At 47.1% G+C, this 22,582-nt stretch overlaps 1 protein-coding gene and 1 pseudogene across 1 annotated transcript; one reads left to right on the top strand and one right to left on the bottom strand.

Moving 5' to 3' along the window:
- Positions 1-3,183: 3,183 nt before the first annotated feature.
- Positions 3,184-10,621, bottom strand: LOC102841608 (sperm-associated antigen 4 protein-like). The gene is made up of 13 exons (XM_006865723.1): positions 10,543-10,621; positions 7,250-7,454; positions 6,703-6,857; positions 6,367-6,433; positions 6,117-6,178; positions 5,908-5,951; positions 5,588-5,613; positions 5,359-5,467; positions 5,158-5,233; positions 4,937-5,052; positions 4,483-4,650; positions 3,456-3,545; positions 3,184-3,342 (listed from the first exon to the last, which is right to left on the bottom strand). Exons 1-13 carry the CDS (start codon positions 10,619-10,621, stop codon positions 3,184-3,186), a joined length of 1,356 nt encoding a protein of 451 aa, XP_006865785.1.
- Positions 10,622-10,798: 177 nt separating this feature from the next.
- Positions 10,799-15,549, top strand: LOC102841227 (annotated as a pseudogene).
- The last annotated feature ends 7,033 nt before the right edge of the window (positions 15,550-22,582 follow it).

The raw sequence follows: 22,582 nt of genomic DNA, 5'->3' as shown, positions 1-22,582 counted from the left end.
GCCTCATCTTATTCCTGTGGAACCGCTGGTAGTTTCAACTGCTGACCTTGAGGTTAACAGCCTGACTCATAACCACTATGCTACCAGAGCTCCTCAGGGATAGCACTCTTAAAAAAAATTTTCTTTTTCTAAAATAGGATATTATATGTACTGTTTAGCTTAATATATTTTGAGTGCCTTTACCCAGCAGAACTGTATGAGTAGCTGTAGCTTATTTAGCCTATCCCTTATTGATGAAGAAATGGGTTGCTTACAGTTTTTTTCTATCATAAGTGATACTGTTAGGAGCTTTGTAGCACATTTATCTTTGTATACTTATAGAAGTATTTCTAAAGGATTTGTTCCCAGAAGTAGAAATGCTGTATCAAAAGTATAAATATTTAAATTTTTAATAGATGTTATCAAATTATCCTCCATAACAAAAGTTATGGTCAATTTATACCTTTGATTAATCTGACAGGCTAAAGGGGTGGAAGGATTTTTGTTTGTTTGAATTTAATTGTGAAGGCCAGGTACTATTTCACTTAATATATTTGTAAGTTATATTTCTTCTGAATAATAGCTAATCCTAACTTTTTCCTTTCTTAGTCTTAATACATGTTGACAATATTTCCTCCAGACTGTCTTTTCAATGATAGTGTCTTTTGGTATACAGATCTCTTAATTAGGAACTTTGAATTTTTTTATGTATGCCAATTTAGCTTGCTTTAAAAAATATAAACCATAAATCATAAATTCCATGACATTAAACATTCTCTTATTCTATGATTTTGTATCATGGTTTATCTATTTGGATACTAAGTTCCCTATTATTTTTCTGTAAACAACAGTGTACTGAATATAAGTATTATCTTTTGAATATATCTATTTGATTTTATATCGTCTCTCATACTTCAGACATACTGTCAGGAGGGACCAGTCACTGCAGAAGGATATCATGTTTGGTAAGGTGGAGGGTCAGAGAAAAAAAGGAAGACACCCAAGTGGCAGCATCGACGAACTCAAGCGTGGCAACAGTAGTGAGGTTGGCCCAGGATCGGGCAGTGTTTCGTTCTGCTGTGCATAAGGTCGCTATGGGTCGGTCCCGACTCCATGACACCTAACAACAACAACAACTACTTCACTAGGAGTCCTGCTGTGGCACTGTAGGTTAAGCATTGGTCTGCTAACTGCAAGGTTGGCTGTTAAGTCCACTAGGCCACTCCTTGAAAATGCTATACAGGATCCAAACTGACTTTACACTTAACAACACTGTATCATTTGGATACATTCTCGGATATAAAATGCTTTTAGGCTTTTAGTTTCTATTGTGAAACTGCTATCTTCAAAGTATAAAATTAATACTTCAAAAATACAAACACAGTTAAATGATCTACTCCCATATATACAAGTTTTAATCAAATCTAACCCAACCCACTGAGGCAATTCTGACTCAGCAACCCTGTCGTTGGTAGGTGCTACCAAGTCAGCTCTGACTTTTAGAGACCTGAACAGATATCATCATCTTTCTCTCCAGGAGGGGATGGTGGGTTTGACCTGCTGGCCTTGTGGTTAGCAGTCCAACACCCAGCCCTCAACACTCTGAGAGCTCCTTTACATGTGTTGTTAAGTAAGTGCAGTCAAGTTGGTTCCAGCTCATAGCGACCCTGTCTAGGGTTTTTCTGAGCAGCAGCTGATAGGTTTGAACCAGCAACCCTTGCAGTTGTCAGTCCAGTGTTTATCCTACAGTGACACACCAGAAGCTCTTATACATGTTTTGTCATGTTGTTAAGTACCATAGAGTCGCTTCTAACTCAGTAACCATATAGGCTTTCCAAGGAACAGTTGATGGATTTGAACTGCCGAATTTGTGGTTAGCTATCCATTGCTTATCCTACACAGCCATACCAGGACTCCTTATACATGTTGTTGTTGTTGTGTGCTGTCGAGTTGATTCCGACCCTGAACAGGTTTTCCAAGGCTATAAATCTTTACGAGAGCAGAAAGCCTCCTCTTTCTCCCGCAGAGCAGCTAGTAGTTTCGAGCTGCTGACCTTGCAGTTCACAGCCCGATTCGTAACCACTACGCTACCAGAGCTCCTTTTAGACACTCTCAATTTCACTTCCTAAATGTATAATTATCTTTTATTCTTTCTTCCAAAGCATGAACATACTTATGCATCCTAACAAGCCAAGTTGTTGAGCATTCTTTTCCTCATGCTGGTCAAGTTGTTGAGCATTCTTTTCCTCATGCTGGTCATTCATTCATACTCTGCCCAGGTGGACCTCAATTTTTTGATGCCTATCTCTTTCATCCATTCCTCCTCCAATTCTACTTTCCAAACCCTTAGAGTAAAGCTTTATCGGCTCTGTAAATGAATTTGTTTTCTGGAGCATCTTCTCTCCCTTGTCAGGCTTCTTGAGGACAAAGATTCAAGCCTCACACCACCCACTGTGCCTGGCAGAGACCACATGGGGCTACCAGGCCTCTATCAGCTCTGTGACTCAAGATTTTTAGAGGTTCTCAAGTCTCTTCAATTTTCATTGTTTACATGAAAATTTCCCCCTCCATTTCCTTATACACCTAGCAAGGGGCTGGGGGACTTTCCAAGAATTTGCGGGTGGGGGGCTGAAGAATACAAACTTGACTCCAGGCTGACTGGTAGCCCTTAGAGTTAAAGAGGCTGTGGCCTCTGGAGGCAGTAGGCCTGGGTTCCTGCTCTGGCTCTGCTCTGCTTGTCTCCTGAGTCGTTTGCCCCTTTGTGGTTCTAAGAAGTTAGAAATGATGTGTATAATGCCCAGCACACTGTCTATTTTTGTTGTTGTTGTTATGTGCCATGACTCATAGCGACCCCGTACAGTGTTTCCAAGGCTGTAAATCTTTACAGGAGCAGAAAGCCTCTCATCTTTCTCCCTCAGAACAGCTGGTAGTTTTGAACTGCTGACCGTAAGATTAGCAGCCTGATTTGTAACCACTATGCTACCCCAGCTCCTTATAATGCATGGTAAACACTCTAGAAATGTGAGCTGCTGCTATTATATTAACCTGGATTTGTCCAAGGAATGAGGGGGATGTGGGGAGGCAGAACCCCACCTTATTTAAATACTAAAGGCAGCCAGAGCTTTCAACAGAGCACCACCCACCCCAGCACTGATCCAGCGTCATTCAACACAGACCTCCACTTTACTCCAACCATCAATGGGTTTAATGGAGCCCCCCAGTGACTTTTGTGGTACTGTCCCCTGCCCTCTCTGAGATTTGCTCGCCATGAGCCCGGACTCGATACAAGCATGTGAAGCGTGGGTGGCCCCAGTTGCTTAAAATCTGGATCTTCACCTTGGGAAAGGCAGCTGGGGGGTCATTCTGGGGAGACAAATGGATCATGCCAGGGCCTGTCCTTCCAAGAGCTGTCCTCTCCCTGATCTCCCTTTACAGTGCCCCTCCTTCAGCACATTCACCTCCTGAGACCTACACACCTGCAGGTGGAAAGTCTGAATTCCAGATTTCTCCACGTCAAAGGTGAATTTCCCCAAGAAAACTTCAGTCTTGTCATCAGCCTGAAGACCCTGTTAGATGAAGAGTGAATGGAGGAACAGTAAGGCACAGGTAAAGGAGGGAAAAGCGACTTTACTGAAAACCTACTATTGACGTGTATTCCTGTCCTCATGGAGTTTTTGGTGTTAGGAATAGTATAAGGAAGAAACAGGGTCTGAATTTTAATCTGGCCAAATATTATATGACCTCCAACACTAAATTTTTTTGTGGATTTAACACTACTATAGAAAAGTTGAAAAACTGTTTAAAATAAGTGGCTTTGTTTATTGGTCCAAATATGCTGAGTATTTAGTGTGGTTTTAACTATTTACAGACAAAAGTTGAAAAAGTATAAAAGGGGAAATGAAAGTAGAACTTGTGTGTGTATAACAACACTCCATGTGAAGTGCTGGGATACAGGGTAAGCAGTCAGTAAGTCCGAATTAATATTTGGATGTTAAGTGCTGTGACCCTGTGTAGGGTTTCTATGACTTGTAAATCTATAAGAGCTCCTCTGCAGCAGCTGGGGGGCTCCTTGTGGTTTGCAAGTCCATTCCTTATCTATGGGTCCACTGAGTTCCCAATATTTGGATGCAGTTATGTATATTTCTATAGAATCCTGGTGTGGTGCACTGGCCCCGTTTGGTTGGTTTGAATTAGAAGGTTAACTGCTCCTGGGAAATCTGTATTATAGAGTCGCTGTGAGTCAGAACTGACTGGACAGCACTTATCCTGATTATAACCTACAGCAGTCCTAAGTGACAAGTGGTGGTGGTGGTGTGGTAAATGCAGTGGAGTCGGTTCTGATGAGTAGGGAGGATTCCGAGGAGCGCCTGCTGGATTTGAACTGCCAACCTTTCAGTCTGTTTCTCTTACAGTGCACACCAGGATAAGTGGTAGTACCTCCATTTTCTCGATGAGGAAACAAAGCAAAGGCTCAGATACTAACTAGTTCGCATGACCACTCACATAGACTGCGAAGTCGCGGGGAGCACTATTGGCTCCCCCACTGTGCGCCACGCTGGGTGGCGGATGCTGCAGGGTGATGTCGCTCAACTGCACACTTCCTGGCAGGCGGATCACCACCTGACCCTGGTCGCCCTCAAAAGCCCAGCAATTTCCAGGGAACACGTCTGGCTGTAGGGGGTAGATACACCTTCAGAACCCGTCCTCTGAGCCACAGCGGCCTTCCCCAGACTGGGTATCATTCTACTCAGACTTGTCCTGCCCAATGCTCCACACACTATCTGCTGGCTCCCTTGCCAGCCAGACCCCTCCCAGAACTTCCAGGAATCTTCTTAAGCTCAATGCGCAGTCTCATCCGTTAAGTTAGGCCCCACCCACAGCCCGGGCCCAGGTTCTTTTCCCTAGCATCCTGCTGGAGGTCGGAGGTCCCATCCTAGGGACCCGACTGGAAGCCCACCTCCAGTATAACCGTAGGTGGCCGCGCGTAATTCCAGAAGCTGAAGCGATTCCAGAAGTACGCAGTGTCTGTATCCTCATAGTCATGGGATGTCTTCTCTAGGTCGATGGAGGCTCCTACAGCGGTGTGGAGGTGGAGATTAGGCTCCTGAGACTTCTGAACTAGGGACGGGCTGTCTGAGGCTCTGTTTGTCGCTGTCTCTAACAATGTCAAGGACTTACCCACCGAGCTCAGCGCATAGTCGGGTTTCCGCACAAAGTCCTCACTCAGCCTCTGGAATACAAGCTTGGCCACTGTCTAAAAAGAGCGAGGGTGGGGCTAGAGTGGCAGGGTTCTCTGGAACGGACTTGGTGTCTCTGGAATCTAGTTCCAGGACCCAGGATTTAGGGAGTTTCTGCGATGGGCTGGAGCTTGGTGCTCACCTCCTTGTTGGCAGCTCGAATGCTGGACACTTCTTTGTGAAGTTCATCCAGTTCAGCCTGGAGCTGCTGCAGCTGCTGGCCCTGGCAGCGCACGAGCTCGTGGTATTCCCTGTAGGAAGTAAAGGCTCAAATACTCCCTTCTCCTTCTGGAGGCCTCCCCTAGAGCTCCCCACACCCAAGAGAAACACCTCTGAGCCCACAATGCCCACCCCCAGGTGCTCTGTTTCACCTCATAGTCAGCATCTCCTTAGGTTCCTAGTAGAGCCGGGGAGGGGGAGAGAAGGCAAAATACAGTCACTCAATTCCCCCCTTCCTAAATCCTCCTCCACTAGCCTCATAGTAGCCAGACTCAACGCCCTATTTTTGAGGACTTTCATCCTCACACTCTTCCCTGGCCTCCCAGATTCACAGCCTCAGAGCCCTCCAACCGCCCCCCAGCACCTTTAGATACAATCCTTCAGGAACCTGAGGCTCATATATGGCCTCCCTCCCAGAAAGCTCCGGGCTCAGGACCCGCCCGCCACCGCTCAGAATAGTCTCCCCACTTACATTTTCCAAAGGAGGGACCAGATACAGGAGTCCCCACCAAAGCGCTGGAAAAAGAGGGGAATTTCAGGGGAAGGGACAGAGAGAGGAGGCTGGAGGGGCGGACTATGAGGGTCTGAGTTGGGGCTGCAGGGGATTAAGGGGCATGGGAGTAAACAGGGCTCTGTCTGGTTCCCGAGCATCCCGGCCCAGAGAATTCAGCACCCCCTTACCTGCCAGAAAGAGGCTCAGCAGCCACACATTCATGAGCAAGAAACGGATGGAACACACCTCCCTGAGGGGACCGTAGGGAGGCTGAGGTCCCAGACCCCATCACCTCTGGCAACCCCCCCACCCATCAACCTGAGATCCAGCTCCGCGAACACGAGCTCTGGGTGGACTCCAGCCTCAGCCGCCCCGGCCCTGCTCCCCTCCCGCCAACAAAGAGCAAGTCCCTGGGGCTCCCCCTTCCATCCCTCTGACCTGTACACACTGACCAGCACGTGTCCTACCAGGGATAATGACATGTTCAGGACCTGGAAGAGCTGGCCTGCGAAGAGGAGAGGAGAGGGAGCTGAGAGTGGGATGGATGGGGAAGGTTGTGAAAGGGTTAAGGGTGGGGTGGGGTGGGGGTAGGGGGGAACCTCCGAAGCGCCTGGGGCAAAGGAAGAAAGGGCGTGGCCTCCTAGAATTGGGTGAGGACTGGGAGAATGGACCTGGCTCTGGGAGGGGGGGCGGGCGCTCAGAGATGATCATGGGTTGAGAGAGAGACATCTGAGGCTCAGCGGAGGGGATAGGGCAGGTTAGGCCTGGTCATACTCAGGAAGCTCTTGGACACCCGCTGAGTAGGCATCTCCTGGCTCAGATCCACTGTCGGAAGAAGGTCGAGTTGCTCCTCCGGAACTACGGGAGACCCAGCTGGTTCTGCGAGAGCCCAAGGGCTCCATTGGGGCCTTGCGCATTGCAGGTCCACTCTCTCCGAGACCCCGTTGCAGGTTCAACCCAGAAGGAAAACCTCGCACAGGCTTTGGACCCGCAGTACCTGTATCCTAGGTCGGTTGGTACATGGAGGCCCCGCCCCTTCGGGATGTTCAATCAAGACGTTGGACTCACCCCGAATGAAGGGACCACCCCAGCCCCAGGTCTTGGTTCCACCCCATAGCACTCGTGTTACCACCGAGGCCGCGCCTCCTCAGTGATGCCCAAGACCGTCTATTACACGAGGCCCCGCCCCTTAAGGGATTTTCTCAGGTGCTTCCCTCCCCACACCCTAGAGGCTCCGCCCCTCAGGAGGGGTCCTGACAAAATTTTATCCCCGTTCCAGGCCAGTCCCCGCCCTTACGCCACTCCCCCGCCCACGGTTTACCCAGGTTCGACCCCCGAGGTGGCGCTCACTGAGCTGTAGTCCTTGTTGTACAAGTTGGGTGTATACTTCTGTGGGGTAGCGGTCGAGCCCGGACGGGGCCTATGGGGCCTTTCCTGACTTGGGGCCTCCCCCTCACGGACCCCAAAGTCGCCGCAGCAGCCGTTAACGCCCTCAGCCAGTGTGCTACGCCTGGATCCGTCGCACCCTGCGTGCAACCAGCAGGCCCCGTGGCAGGACCCAGCCGTCTCTCCTTGTATCTAAGCTCCACTGCTAACGTCACAGAAGAGCCAACGGTCACCGCTTAACGTCTGACAGAGCGTCACAGAGGTGGCCCTGGCGTTACAGGGGGGTCATGGTTATTGTTGTGAAGTGCCAGCGAGTCGGTTCCGACTCATATGACCCTGTATAGTGTTTCTGAGTAGTGGCTGGTGAGTTTCAACCACCGAACTTGCGATTCAAACTCATGGTGGCCCCTCTTATTCATTCTGAGGTTTTAAAGCACTTCCTTGAAACCCTATCTAACATGTTGTTAAGTGCCATCCAGTGGGTTCTGACTCACAGCGACCCTGTATAGGGTTTCCAAGGAGCAGCTGGTGAATTTGAACCACCGACCTTGAGGTTCAAACTGATCTGTGGTACAGTGGAATATTCCAGTGTCAAACCAGGACTCCTATCTAACATGGCACCAGCAAAAAACCATTTCTATCTCCCCTCCTTTCCCTTCTTTTTTTCCTCCTTGGTGGAAGGGGAAGCCGGGACATTGCCAACGAAGAATTCCGGTTCTCCATTCTGCCTTGCCATTTCCTATTTGACAGTGAACTTCTTTGGACCCCAGTCACCCCATATGTCAAGTGGGATGGTGAAACCGTCTCAGCATCTGAAAGTCTGGAGATCTAATCTGGAACTTGCTACCCATTCATCTTGTCTGATGTTTTTGCCGTCTAATCGATTTGGATTAAGCACACCATGTACACTAGAATAGACCCTGCTCAACCCTGCCCCACAATTGTTGTTATGTTTGAGTTCATTGTTGGAGCCACTGTGTCAACCCATGGGTTGAGGGTCTTCCTCTTTTTCATTGAACCTCTACCAAGTACTTCATCTCTAGGGACCCGTCCCTCCTGGTAACAGGTGCAAAGAATATGAGATGAAATCTTGACATCCTCACTTTTAATAAGCATTCTGGCTCTACTTTTCAAGACTGATTTTGTTTGTTCTTCTGGCAGAACATGGTATACTTAATATTCTTTGTCAACACTGTAATTCAAAGGCTTCATTGGTCTTCCTTTTTCATTTTCTCCATTTATTGTTCAGCTTTTGCATGAATCTGAAGTGACTGGAAATACCACACCTCAGTCTTACCTGGTGTGGTGGCTGTGGGTTAATGCGCTGAACTGCAAAGTTGGTTTGAACCGTGAGGTCGGTGGTTCAAGCTCACCAGGTGCTCCTTAGAAACCCTATACTGGGTCCCTGTGGGTTGAACTCAACTCGACAGTTGTTAACAACAACAATAAAAATCTTCAAAGTATTTTTTTTTAATAGCCGTCAAAACTAGTTTGAGTCCCCAATAACTTGGAAAAAGAACAGGGATTTCCAACTCCGGTAACAAGATGGAGAAGCACAGGAAGGGACCATGTCTGGATTAAGGCTACACAGCAAAACCCAGCTCCTCTGATTCTGTTTAATCTTTGTTGCTGCTGCTGCTTCCTGATAACAGTCCTTGTAGTTGGGCCAAAATGAACAAATCATGTGCCTCAGAACACACCCTGAATTCCTTCCCACCGCCTGCTCATTTTAAACTACCCCATTAGTAAGTGACAACTTACTCAGGTGCAACTGATTAACATGTTAGGCTGCTAACAGGTTGGAGGTTTAAGACCTACCTATCAACCTGGGAAGAAAGGCCTACCTATCAACCAGGCATGAAAAATCCTATGGAACTATTTATTCTCTGACACAAACTGAGTTCCCATGATTTGAGGTGGACTACACGGCAACTGGGACTTGCCAATCTCTTCGTAAGTATACACTCATAGTATTTGCTACATGTCAAAGACTATTGTAAACAACCCCTCTGACTTGTGTCCCCTGAACTCCCCAGCCCTAGCCACTTGGATGGTGACTGCAGTCTTTCTAGACTTTGTTAGGTATTGGAGTTAATGAATGTCAGAGAACACATCTGACTCACCTCTGTAGCCACACTCCTAACCCTCAGGTGGCATAGCAAAAGACCTGCACATAGATTGCTGTTGTTGTTAAGTGCTGTAGAGTCTATTTCAACTCATAATGACCCTGTATAGGGTTTTTAAGGAGCAGCTGGTGGGTTTGAACCGCTAACCTTATGGTTAGGGTTAGCATGAATTGGTTATCCTGCAGCACCACACCAAACCTGCACAAAGGAGTTATCATCAGATAACAAAAGAATGATTAAGTGAATGGCTGTAAAATGTATTCAACACATAGTTACTGTCACTAAGAGTTCAGACAAGGAGATACATTCATTCCTTCATCCAGCAAAAGTATTGCACATCTGTTTAAAGGCTTAAGGATTATTCATTTAAGTTAGGACCCCTATATCCTGAAAAATGAACACATACTCAATATTTTGCAGACAATTTTAAGAGTTCACAAACTCCTTATAGCCTATCTATGGTACCACTAAGTTTCCAGGACCTCAAGTTAGGGATCCGGGGCCTCAAGAAGTCTATTGAACACCCACTCTGTGCAAGTTGGAGATACACATTTAATTAGTCAATTTCAATCAATATATATGTTGAATGCCTAGGCAGTAACATTGGGGGTTAATCTATCCAGTGTGCCAGACCTTGAGCCTAAAGAAGCTCAAGGTGCCTAGAGAGATAAACAAGGAGCACCATAAGATTCATGTCCTTGGGGCCTCATAGGCTAACAGGGACCAGACTGGGGTCCAGTCCTTCCCTCCATCCCCACACCATCTTAGCTCCCACCCCACTAGAATGAAGAATGGAGGCTAACACAGTCCTGCTAGATTGCAGCTAGTGCAGGTAGAGAGAACTCAGGGACCTTACCACCATCTCTTAGTCCTTATATTTTTTTGTTCACCACTGACCTCAAGGCCTGCTGACTATGTGTTTCACTAAAGGGTAGGGATTGCTGAACCTACTGAGTTAGTCCAGTGAGTCAGAGGTGATTCAGGCAGGTGGGTAGGTGGTCAGGAGGGCAGGCAGGTAGAAGGAGATCCAGTGGCACTGGCACCGTGGCTCTTCCTGTGTGTGTGTGGTGATTGACAGGGCTGCCAGGCACCCATGACCAACAAGTGAGGCTCTGCTTTCGGGGTGAGGCCTGAAATGGTATTCTGTAGAGTTTTGGAACTAAGGGGCTCTGGTTCTCCATTCTAGTTCCTGGTCATCTCTAAAGTCTTTCTCCTTTCACCTCCAGCCCAATATCTCTATCCTTTCGCTTCCTTCCCTCCCCATCTTCTCCTTGACCATTCTTGGAGAGTGAGTCCAGGAAGATTGAACCCTGGACCAAGGATACCAGTGGGGAACGATCTGTTTAAGAGACTGATTAATGACTAGTTCCAGTTCTAAACAGGTTTCACTCAGAAAACAAGGAAAATCCATTGTGGTCAAGAAGCAGATGTTGGTGAGGTCAGTAGAGTTGGTTCCTGGGTAGGGGAGAGCTGGACTTGAACCCTAGATCAAGTCCATTTTGGGGTTGGGAGACTCATACCTGGTTTTTGGGTGGTTTCATTTCAGGAAATGAGGTCAGTCTCAGACTTAACAATCAGTTCCAAGATTGAGTGGACTTGTTTTGGGTTGATACTTTAGCCCCAGATTGGTCGTAGTTTGGGGAAATCAGTTCCAGGTTTGGGTAATCAGTCTTAGAGTTAGCTTCAAGTTTAGCCCCTGTTTTGGGAGTAGGCTCTGGCTTTGGGGGTCAGGGTCAGCTTATCATTGGGTGTGTTAAAGTTCCCCCTGTTCCCAGGTGTTCCGTTGGCCACACTATGGGGCTCCACTGAGTGGCGAGTGTCTGGCCATGCAGGTGATTAACTGCAGTCGTGTGTTCAGCCCCAGGTGAGCAGACCTGGGGGAGTTAAAGGCTGGGATGAAGATTGGGTTGGGGGTGACTTGGTGCCATTTCTCTCTCCATGTCATGTCTCCATGATATGTCAACTGCTCCATGTCACTTCCCCAGGCCTCTGGTGATCTCCTTACAGCAGCTAGAGTGTGATGGGCATTTGGGGCTGTGGGAGGCTCTAGTGGATGAAAACCTGCGAAAGACCCAGGTGAGCCCTATCAGTCTTCAACCTGCTACCTTCAAGTCTGAGAGGATTCCATTTCTCAAAGGAGAAACTCCAGGGCCCAGACAAGAGGGTATCAAGGTTCCTTTGATTCAGCCAGAGATTATTACATTCCACCTCCCTGCTTTTATCTCACACAGGACAAATACCAGATTCACCCCAGGGCCAGAAGTGTGGTGATGAGGGGAGATAAGGGGTTTTGAGTTGCCCTGGCACTACACCAGCCTCAATTCTTTCTTTCTTTTTTTTTTTTTTTAATGTTTTATTGTGAATTATATGATAGTTTACATAGGGGAACTTTAGTTTTACATTCATTCCATCGTCACCAGCCTCAATTCTTGTGGGAGACAAAGGTGAAACGACCTTGCTAGTCCTGTTTGTGTTTTCATATGGAGGCTGAATATAGCATAATGGAAATGGATCTGCCCCTTCGAAGCGATAGGAATTTGGACACATGATTTAGCTTTTCTAAGCTGTTTCCTCCTGTACACAATGAGGTGTCACCCTTTCTATTTATTCAGTCTGTCATTATTTAGTGAGCCCAAGTGATGTGCTATGCATAGAGGAGTCAGTGGTAAGCCAAACCAGACAAGGATTTGCCCCCTTGGAACTTCCTATCTGAAGGGGGAGAAAAACATGAAAAAATATTCACACATTTACAGGTAGATAAGCTACATGGATGGATACACTGGCTGAATGGGTGTGGAAGGGAGAGTGGGAATATACCCACAGATATATGAGTTTGACAGAGGATTTTTAATAAGGGTATTTACCTTTGCTGCAAATTTATCCATGAATGTGGTGGAACATCGTTGTTGTTGTTATGTGCCGTGGAGTCGGTTCCGACTCATAGCGACACTGTATGGGGTTTCCTAGGCTGTAAATCTTTATGGGAGCAGAAAGCCTCATCTTTCTCCCGCAGAACAGCTGGTAGTTTCAAACTACTGACCATGAGATTAGCAGCCCAATTCATAACCACTACACTACCAAGCTCCTTGTGGTGGAACATACAGGGCGCAAAATTATGAAAACTTGTTTTTGTTGTTGTTAAGTGTTGTCGAGTCAGTTCCTACTCATAGCAACCCTGTATAGGGTTTCCAAGGAGTGACTGGTAAGTTGAATTGTTTGCTGGGCCTGGGAGCTCAGGACCATAGTCTCTAGAGACACCATGGTCCATTGGCATAACATAGTCCAGGAAGACAATGCTCTACATTCTACTTTGGTAAGAAATCCAGCTGGGATCTTAAAAGCTCATAAGTGGCCATCTAAGGTGCAACTGTGAAGAAAGAAGAGTGGTAAAAATTGAAGACATTTGGGAACAATTTGTCCAATGGACTAATGGACTACATGAACATCAGCAGTCTCCATGATTTTGAGACTATATAACTAGATGGTGATCAACTTCCGCTATGACTGTTCTGGAAGGGATCACATTAGAAGGTCCTGGATAGAGTAGGAGAAAAAGTGGAACAAAACTCAAAATCATAAAAAAAAAAAAAAAAGATCAGACCTACACCCTTCAGGTCTGGAACTGAATGTGACTCAATTTTCAGCCCATCAATAGACAGGTATATTTGGTGGGGTAAACAATATTAGAGAGGTACACACACCATAAAATGGCCAACCATTTGAGATCAAAGAGCAGTATTTACAAAATTCAGAAGGGTGGGGAAAGGAGGAGGTATGGAAACAAGAACCACAGGGAGGAAGTGGGGTAATGATGTTACACGGAGGGGATTGCAATCATTGAGATGAAATGAAGTGTGTGATTGTTGAGTGTAAAACTGATGACCTACTCTGTAAACCTTTACTCCATTCATAATAAAAAGGAAAACATTTTTTCACACACATAATTGTAAAATTGCAACCGGCAGGTGCTATAGAGCTAATGGAGGCTGGGAGAGTATAGAACAGAGGGATATCATTTATTTGGAGATCAGAAAAGGTTCTCTGAAGTGGTGCTTAAGTTGGAAACTAAAAGAAGATAGGATTTAACTAGGTGGGAGGAGAGACTGTTCCAAGCAAGGGGACCAGCATATGCAAAAGCCCAGCCCTGAAGGAACATGGTGGTGGTGGTTATGTGCTGTGGAGTCCGTCCCGACTCATAGTGACCCTGTATAGGGTTTCCAAGGCTGCAAATCTTTACGGAAGCAGAAAGCCTCATCTTTCTCCTGCGGAACAGCTGGTAGTTTCTAACTGTTGACCTTAAGGTTCACAGCCTGATTCGTAACCACTACGCTACCAGAGCTCCTTTGAAGGAGCATAGTTAGGGTGTAAAGAGGAGCAGAACTTGATATGAGATAGGGCTGGAGAAGTGGGTAGGGGTCAGACTGTGCCAGGACTTACAGAGGTCAGAGTAAGGGGTTTCTAAGAACAACAGAGGGAATTTTAGCATTGTGTTCAGCCCCTTTAAGAGGTAACTTGCATTTGTTACCAGATAAGTAAGTCCTTTGAAGAACTTTTCATTCAGACCTGGAGAGGCCCGGTTGGAGCAGTGGGTTCGAAGCCTACATCAGCAAAACAATGAGTAGAATGATGAAGTGGAGCTTTCTGGAATTGTGTTTAGTCCCCTCAAGAGGTAATTTGTACCCACTGTTCTCATAAATCTGTTTCCACATCCTACCAGTGAGTCAGTCTTACTCACTCATACATGCAGATGCACACTCACAAACACATATCTAAGGTAGGGCTGAAGGATGGATAACTCACGCTCAAGGCGTGTCACCCACAAGCACAGTCAAAACTATTACAGTGGTTCACACACAGCTTCTGGAGCCCAGGTAGGTAATGACAGCTTCAAGAGGATGAGGAATTTTGTCTGTCTTGTTCACTTCAGTGTCCCTGTTGCCTAGACCAGTGCTGGTCTAGGCACTGGTCTAGTGCTCAAGACATAATTACTGAATGAATGAATGCTTTCAGGGCTCCAGAAATAATGTGTGTGTATGGTGAGCCAGACAAAACCTGAGAATCACAGGGAAACTCACAAAGTTCACAGAGAGAGGAGCCCTCATTCCCAGCCCTCAGCTTGGCGGATGAGTGGGTAGCTGTAGTAGAAGTGAGGGAGAGGGCGGAGTAGAGCTGGCCTTATCTCTTCAAGCAGCCGAGCTCGTGTCCTGGCCCGCGGGGTTCCCTTCCAGGTGTCCAGAGCTCAGGACTTCCTCCAAGCCCTAACTCTCAGATTCAAGGACCTGCCCTTCACACACCTTACTCTCCACTATGAAGCTGTGGACACTCTAGGTTTGCTTGCCTCCTTCTTCCGTACTCTGCAGGTGGGGGTCACGGTGTTCGAGCCCCAGAAACTTGTGGGAGTTAACATTAACCCCTATGTGGCTGTTCGAGTTGGGAACAGCCAGGAATGATCAAGGAAGGAGGTGGGGATCAAGAAAGGGAATGGATGGGATCTAGGAAGGGAACACCCCCAGAAGGGCGGGGCCTAAGTAGCGAAGCGGGTCTGAGTCTCACAGAAGACGTACATAGATAGGCTGGATTTATCAAGGAAAAAGGAGCCAAATAGCGTGATGCAGGGAGGCGGTGGCTCCATAGGATAAGCACAGGATGACGAACCACTAAGTCCACGGTTTGAACCGCCAGCCGCTCCACAGGAGAAAAGGTTTACTGCCCCCGCGAATATTTAAAGCCTCGGAAACCAGGATAAAGGGCTGTGAGGAACTCTTTGCAAAGGGCAGGTGCAAGCTGGCGTGAACCCTTCACACAGAATCTTCTCATTTCACATGTCTCCTCTCCTCAACCCAGTACTTCCTATTTGAATTTCATGAGACCTGGGTTCGCCTCCAAGACTTGCTTCTGGAGATCACGGTGAGGGAATTGGGGGTGAGAGGTTTTCTTGAGAGTAAGTGAAGGTCATGTGCTAAAGTTCCAGTACTAATCTCCGTTTCCTCCCAGGCTTCCCATTCGCAGACCCTTCCCTTTATGGCCACCTAGATAGATAGGCACCTTCAGGATGGATGTGGGGATAGTCTTTGACCAACCAGGTACCGAAACCTTTGGAACCCCCTAAACACGAACCTCAGAGGTCATAGTCTTTCCGGAAGAACGACCTCCGTGCATTCTTGAACCTGATCATTGCCCACACCTCCACATATCCCTGCGCATTCCTTGGTCTCTTCTGACCTGCGGTCCGCTCCTTCGGCTCCCAGATGGCCACTTCTATCAGAAATGGGCCTCGCTGCACGATCCTCGGGACACCCGCGCCAAGAGTAAGGGTTTTGTCAAGGTCACCTTGTCAGTGAAGGCGCGTGGGCCCCTCCGCTGCTACCCCCCGGACCCGGGCACAGTTATTGAGAAGTGAGTTGGACGTGAGCAGGGGCGTGGAGAAAGGGATGGGGCGTGGCCAGAAACTTATGGGGGTGGGATTCGATTCTCTTGGGTGCAGTCGCCCGCAAATTTCGGCTTCTCGGCCCTCAACGTCCCCCTTCCATCAGAAACCTGCTCTTGCCGCGCCGGGTGCCGGCGGTAAGGCCGTGGGCGCGGCTCCACGTGCGCGTGTACCGCGCTGAGAGGCTGTCCACGCTCCGCCGCGGGCTGTTAGGTAGCCTGGCCCACGTCCTGCACGACCAGAGCGTCCTTGTGGACTCCTATGTCCGGGTGTCTTTCCTGGGCCAACAGGTAAGCTCCTCCTGTCCGCACCCTGCAGCGGTTCCGGCGCCGATCCCACGCTGACCGCTCTCCTCCTGTCTTCTTCAGTCCGCAGGGCGAGACGAAGGTTCAAAGGGAGGCTGTGGCGCCCGAGTGGAACGAGCAGCTGAGCTTCGTCGAGCTCTTCCCGCCGTCACGGGCACCCCTTGTCGATGTGACCCTCGCCACGCACATACTTGACCTGAAGCAGATCTTACATCCGGGCCGCATGGGTGAGCGCACCTCTCTGGTGAGGGCTGCCGGTTCTGATCCAGACCCTGGTAGCCCCAGCCTGCGTAAAGTTCCGCCCCTGATGGCTAACTCTGTTCTCGCTTTGTCCTAAGGCTGGCCCAGTCCACATTAACAAACTGTTCTCCAACGCTGCGCAGTCTTTCGGAGCCTCGTGGGTAGTCCCCAGATACAAACCCAGTTTGTATTTTTATTTGCTCCACTGATAAAAGTCTAACTCTAGCCACATATCCGGTCGTCACTTCAGCACTGTCTTCCCACAGATTTACAATTACAGACACAAGCCCCTCCCACTCAATTCCGTTGATTAGCCCGGTAGCAGGGGTGTAACTGTTGATAAGTTACAACACTTCGCCCTTTACTAACTCCACCCCAGAACTCTGGCTTTGCTCCAGGGCTGGGCTGCATCTACTGCCGTGCCTTTGAGAGATGGTCTAGTTTAGAGGCGTTTGCAGACTGTGGTCCACAACTGTCCGTCCAGTTGTCCGCAGACTCCTCCTTCCCTCCCAGAGTGATATAGGCCCAAACTCTTCCCCAACCCCTTTAGAAATTAGCGGAGATAAGGTGGGATGCATGACTGACTAGTACCCATCTGCCTCTCCAAACACTCTTTTTGCTTCCACAGTCTGGGTGCCCCTTTATGGCTCACCCCCCAGCGCAATGTTCCAAGACAGTCTTCAAAATCTCAATGAAGGTCTTGGCCAAGGCGTTTGGTTTCGTGGCTGCCTGTTGGTGGCTGTGTCCATGGGGAAGTGTACCACAGGAAAGCTGAACTGGAGCCCCCACAAGAAGAAGAAAGTCAGGTAAGACCAGACCCCAGATGGACCCGAGATTCCCAGTACGATGGCCATGGAGCGGGAGGAGTTGCTGCCACTGACAGAGGTGAAGACTGGGACTTAGCAAAGGGTGCAGATCACTCTTAGCTCGCACACCTACAATGAGGAACAATTTCCTCTGGAAGCTGTAAATCAGATCCCAGGTATAAGACATGAATAGGATCTCCATCTGGGAGACTGTGTGAAGACTGAAGTGTATACCTATTTGCTTGTGTGTATGTACAGTGTCTGAACGATCATAGGTGGGCCAGAGAGGACTAGCCCCAGGTCTAGGGTGTTGGTGCTATAAAGGGGTTGAGAGGCAAGTAGGATCCCTGCAATCCTCTTGTAGATCTTTAGTTGTGGTTGAGGCTGCTGCTTGGCAGGATGGAGACTGAGACCAGCCTGACATATCTTCCCTAGAGTGCCTTGGCACCTGGTGAAGATTTTCTGTTCTTTGGTGTGCTCTTCGAGGCCATGATGATCGACCCTGCCATGGCCTCCCAGCCCATCAACTCTGAGATCTTTATTGGTGTGCCAACTAACCTAACCCCTGGTTTCATGGATCTGAGGGTGGTCACTCTGTTTTGGATCTTAGGCCCCTGGAGGGGAGCTGTTGACCCTCAGTGTGAGATGGAATCTGACCTCTATTGAGAAAGAAAAGGTTGAGAAAGGTGTTGGATTCTCATCATGGCGTTCAATGACCTTTGCTGCTCTGGGCAGGTCACGTGGGCTGCCAGGAGGAGCAAGTGGGCAGAGGGCCCAGGACCCCGGAGGGAACAGAGGGCAAGGCCTTGGAAATGCAGCCTCTGCTAGAGTCCAATGCAGGGACTGAGCCAGAGGAGGAACTGGGGCCATGGACAACAGCGGGTGAATGTTCCTAGTCACTGGGAGGAGAACACTGGGAGGTCCTGGGTCCAGGGGTCCAGGTGTGTCTCCTGCAGCTTCCTCTCCTGTCTGCGGAGCCCAGGCCCTACTTCTGCTTGTCCCTGCATCATTGAAAGCCTTATGTGAGCGTCTGGAGCTGTTGGGAGGATCATACATGGTGCCTGCAGAGCAACAACAGCTTTGGAAAAGTAGCAGAGAGGCTGGTGAGAGTGAGACCAGAGCCCATTGGGAAAGCAGGGGTGGAGGGTGGGTGTAAGGGGTAGGGCCATTAGGCAATAGGAAAGACTTTGATGGAGCATTTGAACTTAAGTGTTGGTGAAGAATATTGAAAGTATCGTGGACTAACATTGTTCACAAAGACAATGTTCTACATCCTACTTTGGTGAGTAATGACTGGAGTCTTAAAAAGTCATGAGTGGTCATCTAAAAGGTGCAATTATTGGTTTCACCTTACCTGGAGGAAAGAAGAGTGATGAAAATTCAAGATGCTTGGAAACAGTTCAGTGGACTAATGGATCATGGGAACATCAGTCTCCACTATTCTGAGACCACAAGAACTATTGGGTGCCTGTCTATCATGTCAACTGCTCTGAAAGAGATCAAGATTTTAGAAGGTCTTGGATAGATAGAGTGGAAGAAAATCAAAATCATAAAATGGCCAGGCTTACTACTAGTCAAATAAAGACAGATGGAACCCTGAGAATGTTGCTCTTGGCCACCCTTCAAGGCTGGAACTGAACTCACTCCGTGGCTCAATTTTCAGCTAACCAATAGAGAGGTATATAGGTATATATAACACGAGTGAACTATACACACCATAGAATGGTCAACCTTTCGAGATTAAAAGGGCAGCATTTACCTAAGGACAAAGTTCAGAAGGGTTGGGAAAGAAGAAGGAATAGAAACAGGAAACACAGGGAAGATGTGGGATAAGTTATATTACTTTGAGAGAATTGCCATCGATATGAAACAAAGCGTATGATTTGTTGAACGTACACAATGTTGACATTCTGCTCCATAAACCTTCACTCAATTCACAATAAAAAGTAAACAAAAACCCTTATAATGCCTGAACAATGTGGACAAATATCTCTTGGAAGAAGTACACCCAGAATGCTCATTAGAAGCAAAGATGGTGAGATTTTTGTCTACTTACTTTGGACATGTCGTCAGGAAGTTCCAGTTCCTGGAGAACATCATGCTTGGTAGAGAGCGAAAAAGAGGAAGACCCTCATTGCGATGAACTGACTCAGTGGCTGCAGTGATGGGCTCAAATATACCTACTATTGTGAAGATGGTGCTAACATTACATTATACGTAAAGTCTACGAGTTGACTCACTAGCACCTCGAGGGTGAAAGGCTAAAGGGCAGAGGCTAAAAAGCACAGGTTCTGAGCGAATTGAAGAGGCTAGAAGTTGTGGGAAGGCAGAGACTCAAAACTATTGTGTTCAGGAAGGGGTGAGGTGAAGGAAATGGGCAGAGCTCTTGGGGGTTGGTTCCACAGGTGTGGGGGCAAGAAAAGTGGAGCCAGAGAAGGGACCAAGAGGGGAGATTAAGAGTGGGTTGGGCCTTGGATGGGGGTATGGTTTAAAGGAAGTCAGACTTCAACCCTTAAGTCCCTCAACTCTGACCCTCTCTTTCCGGGTTGTGCAGGACAAGTGGTTACAGGGGGCTGAGATGTTATAGTGCAGTCCAGGATCTGGCGCCTTTGCACGACTCAAGCAGGCCCTGGAAGAGCTGGTGGGGAAGGGAAGCAGGTGAGCAGACAGTATCTCTTCATTGTTGTCTGTGCCCTAGGATGAGGGATGCTGGTGATGGCTGTCCAGACCCAAGGCCCTCTTGAAAGTGTGTTTGCTCAGCACCTTACAGAAAAATGAGACAGGATTGATTGACAGATGAATGCTGATGGAAATTATTGGCTGCTAGGCCACCCCAGATCCTTTGGCATCTCTGTTGCCTTCCATTTCTAATAAGCTACCTTTCCCACCCTCCAAGAGGTTTATGTCTGTTCCCCTGTCCTCAAACCTCCTCTCAATCACTTCTCCACACTTCCAGGTAATGACCTTTTCTCCTACCTCACAGAGAAAATTCAAGTCTTTCCTTTCCTTCATTCAGTCTAGCTTCTTGCCTGTATCTACATCTATATGCTCCCCTTTCTTCCTGCTACATCAAGGAAGTATTTCTGCACTTTTACCAACAGCTGTGATCTTGATTTCATCGCCTCTCATCTACTGGAGAATTAGCTCTGCAAACATTCATTTTCTCTCCCACATCAACTGGTCCCTAGTCGATGATCTCCTGCATCATTACCTAAGCACATAAACATGTTCTTGTGGCTTCCATCTTCCACCATCACTTTCACTTTCACCATGACCTACTCCAGATACTTTAGTGTTTCTTGGATCCTTTTCTCAAAATAGCTATTAATCTATATAAGTCAATAACTATTGATAGCACTTATCATACCAGACATTGTTCTAGGTACCAGGAATAGCAATGAAAAACCATTTCTGTCTACAGATGTTTCTGGAATTACATTCTGGAGGGTGTCTTCGGGATGGGAGAAGGAAGAAAGGAGAGCATCTTGATGTAGGTACAGATGGTGTGTGTATGCAACACAGATAATAAGCATATATATAAGAAATGTAAGAAATATGATAAAGATAACTGTTAAGGGAGAGTTAAGCAAGGAAGAGCTAAAGAAAGGTTGCAATTTTAGAAAGGATGGAAAGGGGGAGTCACTGAAAAAAGTGATTATGAAGAAGATGAAGGAACATGCCATATTCCTAGGCAGAGGGGACAGGGAGTACAAAGACCCTGAGGTAAAAGCATACCTGCCTGGTATGTTTGAAGAAGTGCAAGTGACAGGAACTGAGTGAAAGTAGATGAGGTTGGAAGGTAAGATCAGAGGCAGCTCATGTGGGAGCCTTGAAGCCTATTCTAATGACTTTGACTTTTCTAAGTGAGATGATTTGTTTAATTATTTTTAAAAAAATTTTTTATTGTGAATTGGTGGAGGTTTACAGGGCAAATCAGTTTTCCAGTCAATACTCCATACACATTTTGTTTCATGTCATTGATTGCAATCCCCACAATGTAACATCACTGCGGTTCAAACTGACCTTGCTTATCCTATAGTGCTGATCCTATAGTGCCACACCAAGACTCTGTGATGGAATATTATTCACCCATAAAAAGGATGAAGTTCTGATACATGCTACAACATGCATGAACCTTGAAAATATGCTAAGCAAAATAAACCAGACAAAAAGAACAAATATTGTACAATTTCACTACATGGAATATCTAGAATAAGCAAATGTGTAGAGGCAGAATGTAGATTAGAAGTCATCAGGGGTTGGGACAGGGAAAGATGAGAAGTGACTGCTTAGAAGTTCTCCTTGGGGTGATGAAAAAGTTTGGGAAATTCATATGGTGATGGTTGCACAACATTGTGAATGTACTGACTGCCACTTTAAAAAAATGGCTAAAGTGGCAAATTTTATACTGTATATATTTTGTTGTTGTTAAGTGACGTCAAGTCAGTTCCGACTCATAGCGACCCTGTATAGGTTTTTTTGTTTTTTTAAAGTTTTTATTGTGAATTAAATGAAAGTTTACAAGGCAGATCATCAGTTTTACATTCAACAAATCATATACCTTGTTTCATTACAATGATTATAATCCCCTCCATGTACCATCAGTTAACAGTATTTCTCTCTGTCCACTTTAGTTTTTTAAAAAACATACAAACAAAAAAACCCACTCAGACATATATAATAATTTACATCTCCAAAGGGCACATTCTGTAAGTCGACTCCTGGCCACCAGCTCTTAGTCCTTCTCTTCTTAGTCCATGAATCTAGAGTCCTCAGCTGCTCCCCTCTCCATGCCCCCATCTCTGCCTCCATCACTGGTGCTGCTGCTTCTCTGGATAAGGTCCCGCATTCTATGTGTGTGTTCCTCTCTTGATGGTCCTAGGGTCCTCTGTTTCTGGACTGTAAGATTAACCACTCCCCTTTTTTTGTGACAAAACTTCTACCTTTACAAATGTGACAGTCGCGATTAGATTCAATAATGAATAACAGTTATTCATTATTGAATCTTATTCCCATCTCTCTCTCTTTTTTTTTTTCTTAAATGTTTTATTGTGAATTATGTGATAGTTTACTTGGGAGAGCATTAATTTTACATTCATTCTATCGTATATCATTTCATTGCCATGGTTACAATCCCCTCCATGCATCATCAACCAACCAAAGGGTATACCCTGCAATCCTGCCCCCGCCACCCCCATACCCCCCCAGGTCTTCAGCACACAGTTGCTCTCCCTCTCTGGATCTAAAGTCTCCAGCTGCTCCATCACTGCGTCATCATCTCTGCCTCCATTTCAGGCATCACTGCTTCTCTGGGTAGGGTCCCGCTCTCCGCTCTTCTCCCTTGATGGTCCTAGGGACCTCCGC

The sequence above is a fragment of the Chrysochloris asiatica genome, unplaced genomic scaffold (genome assembly GCF_000296735.1).
Source record: "Chrysochloris asiatica unplaced genomic scaffold, ChrAsi1.0 scaffold00081, whole genome shotgun sequence".
Lineage (NCBI taxonomy): Eukaryota > Metazoa > Chordata > Mammalia > Afrosoricida > Chrysochloridae > Chrysochloris > Chrysochloris asiatica.
Note: the sequence above shows the minus strand (reverse complement) of the source record. Positions and strands in the feature narration are given on the sequence as shown.

Coding starts and splice junctions, on each gene's coding strand:
- LOC102841608 (XM_006865723.1), bottom strand. CDS start 10,621: ATGGAGAACCAGAGCCCCTTAGTTCCAAAACTCTACAGAATACCATTT. Junction 6,858..7,249: donor ACCTCGGGGGTCGAACCTGG/GTAAACCGTGGG, acceptor GGTCTCGGAGAG/AGTGGACCTGCAATGCGCAA. Junction 6,179..6,366: donor GTGCTGGTCAGTGTGTACAG/GTCAGAGGGATG, acceptor CGGTCCCCTCAG/GGAGGTGTGTTCCATCCGTT.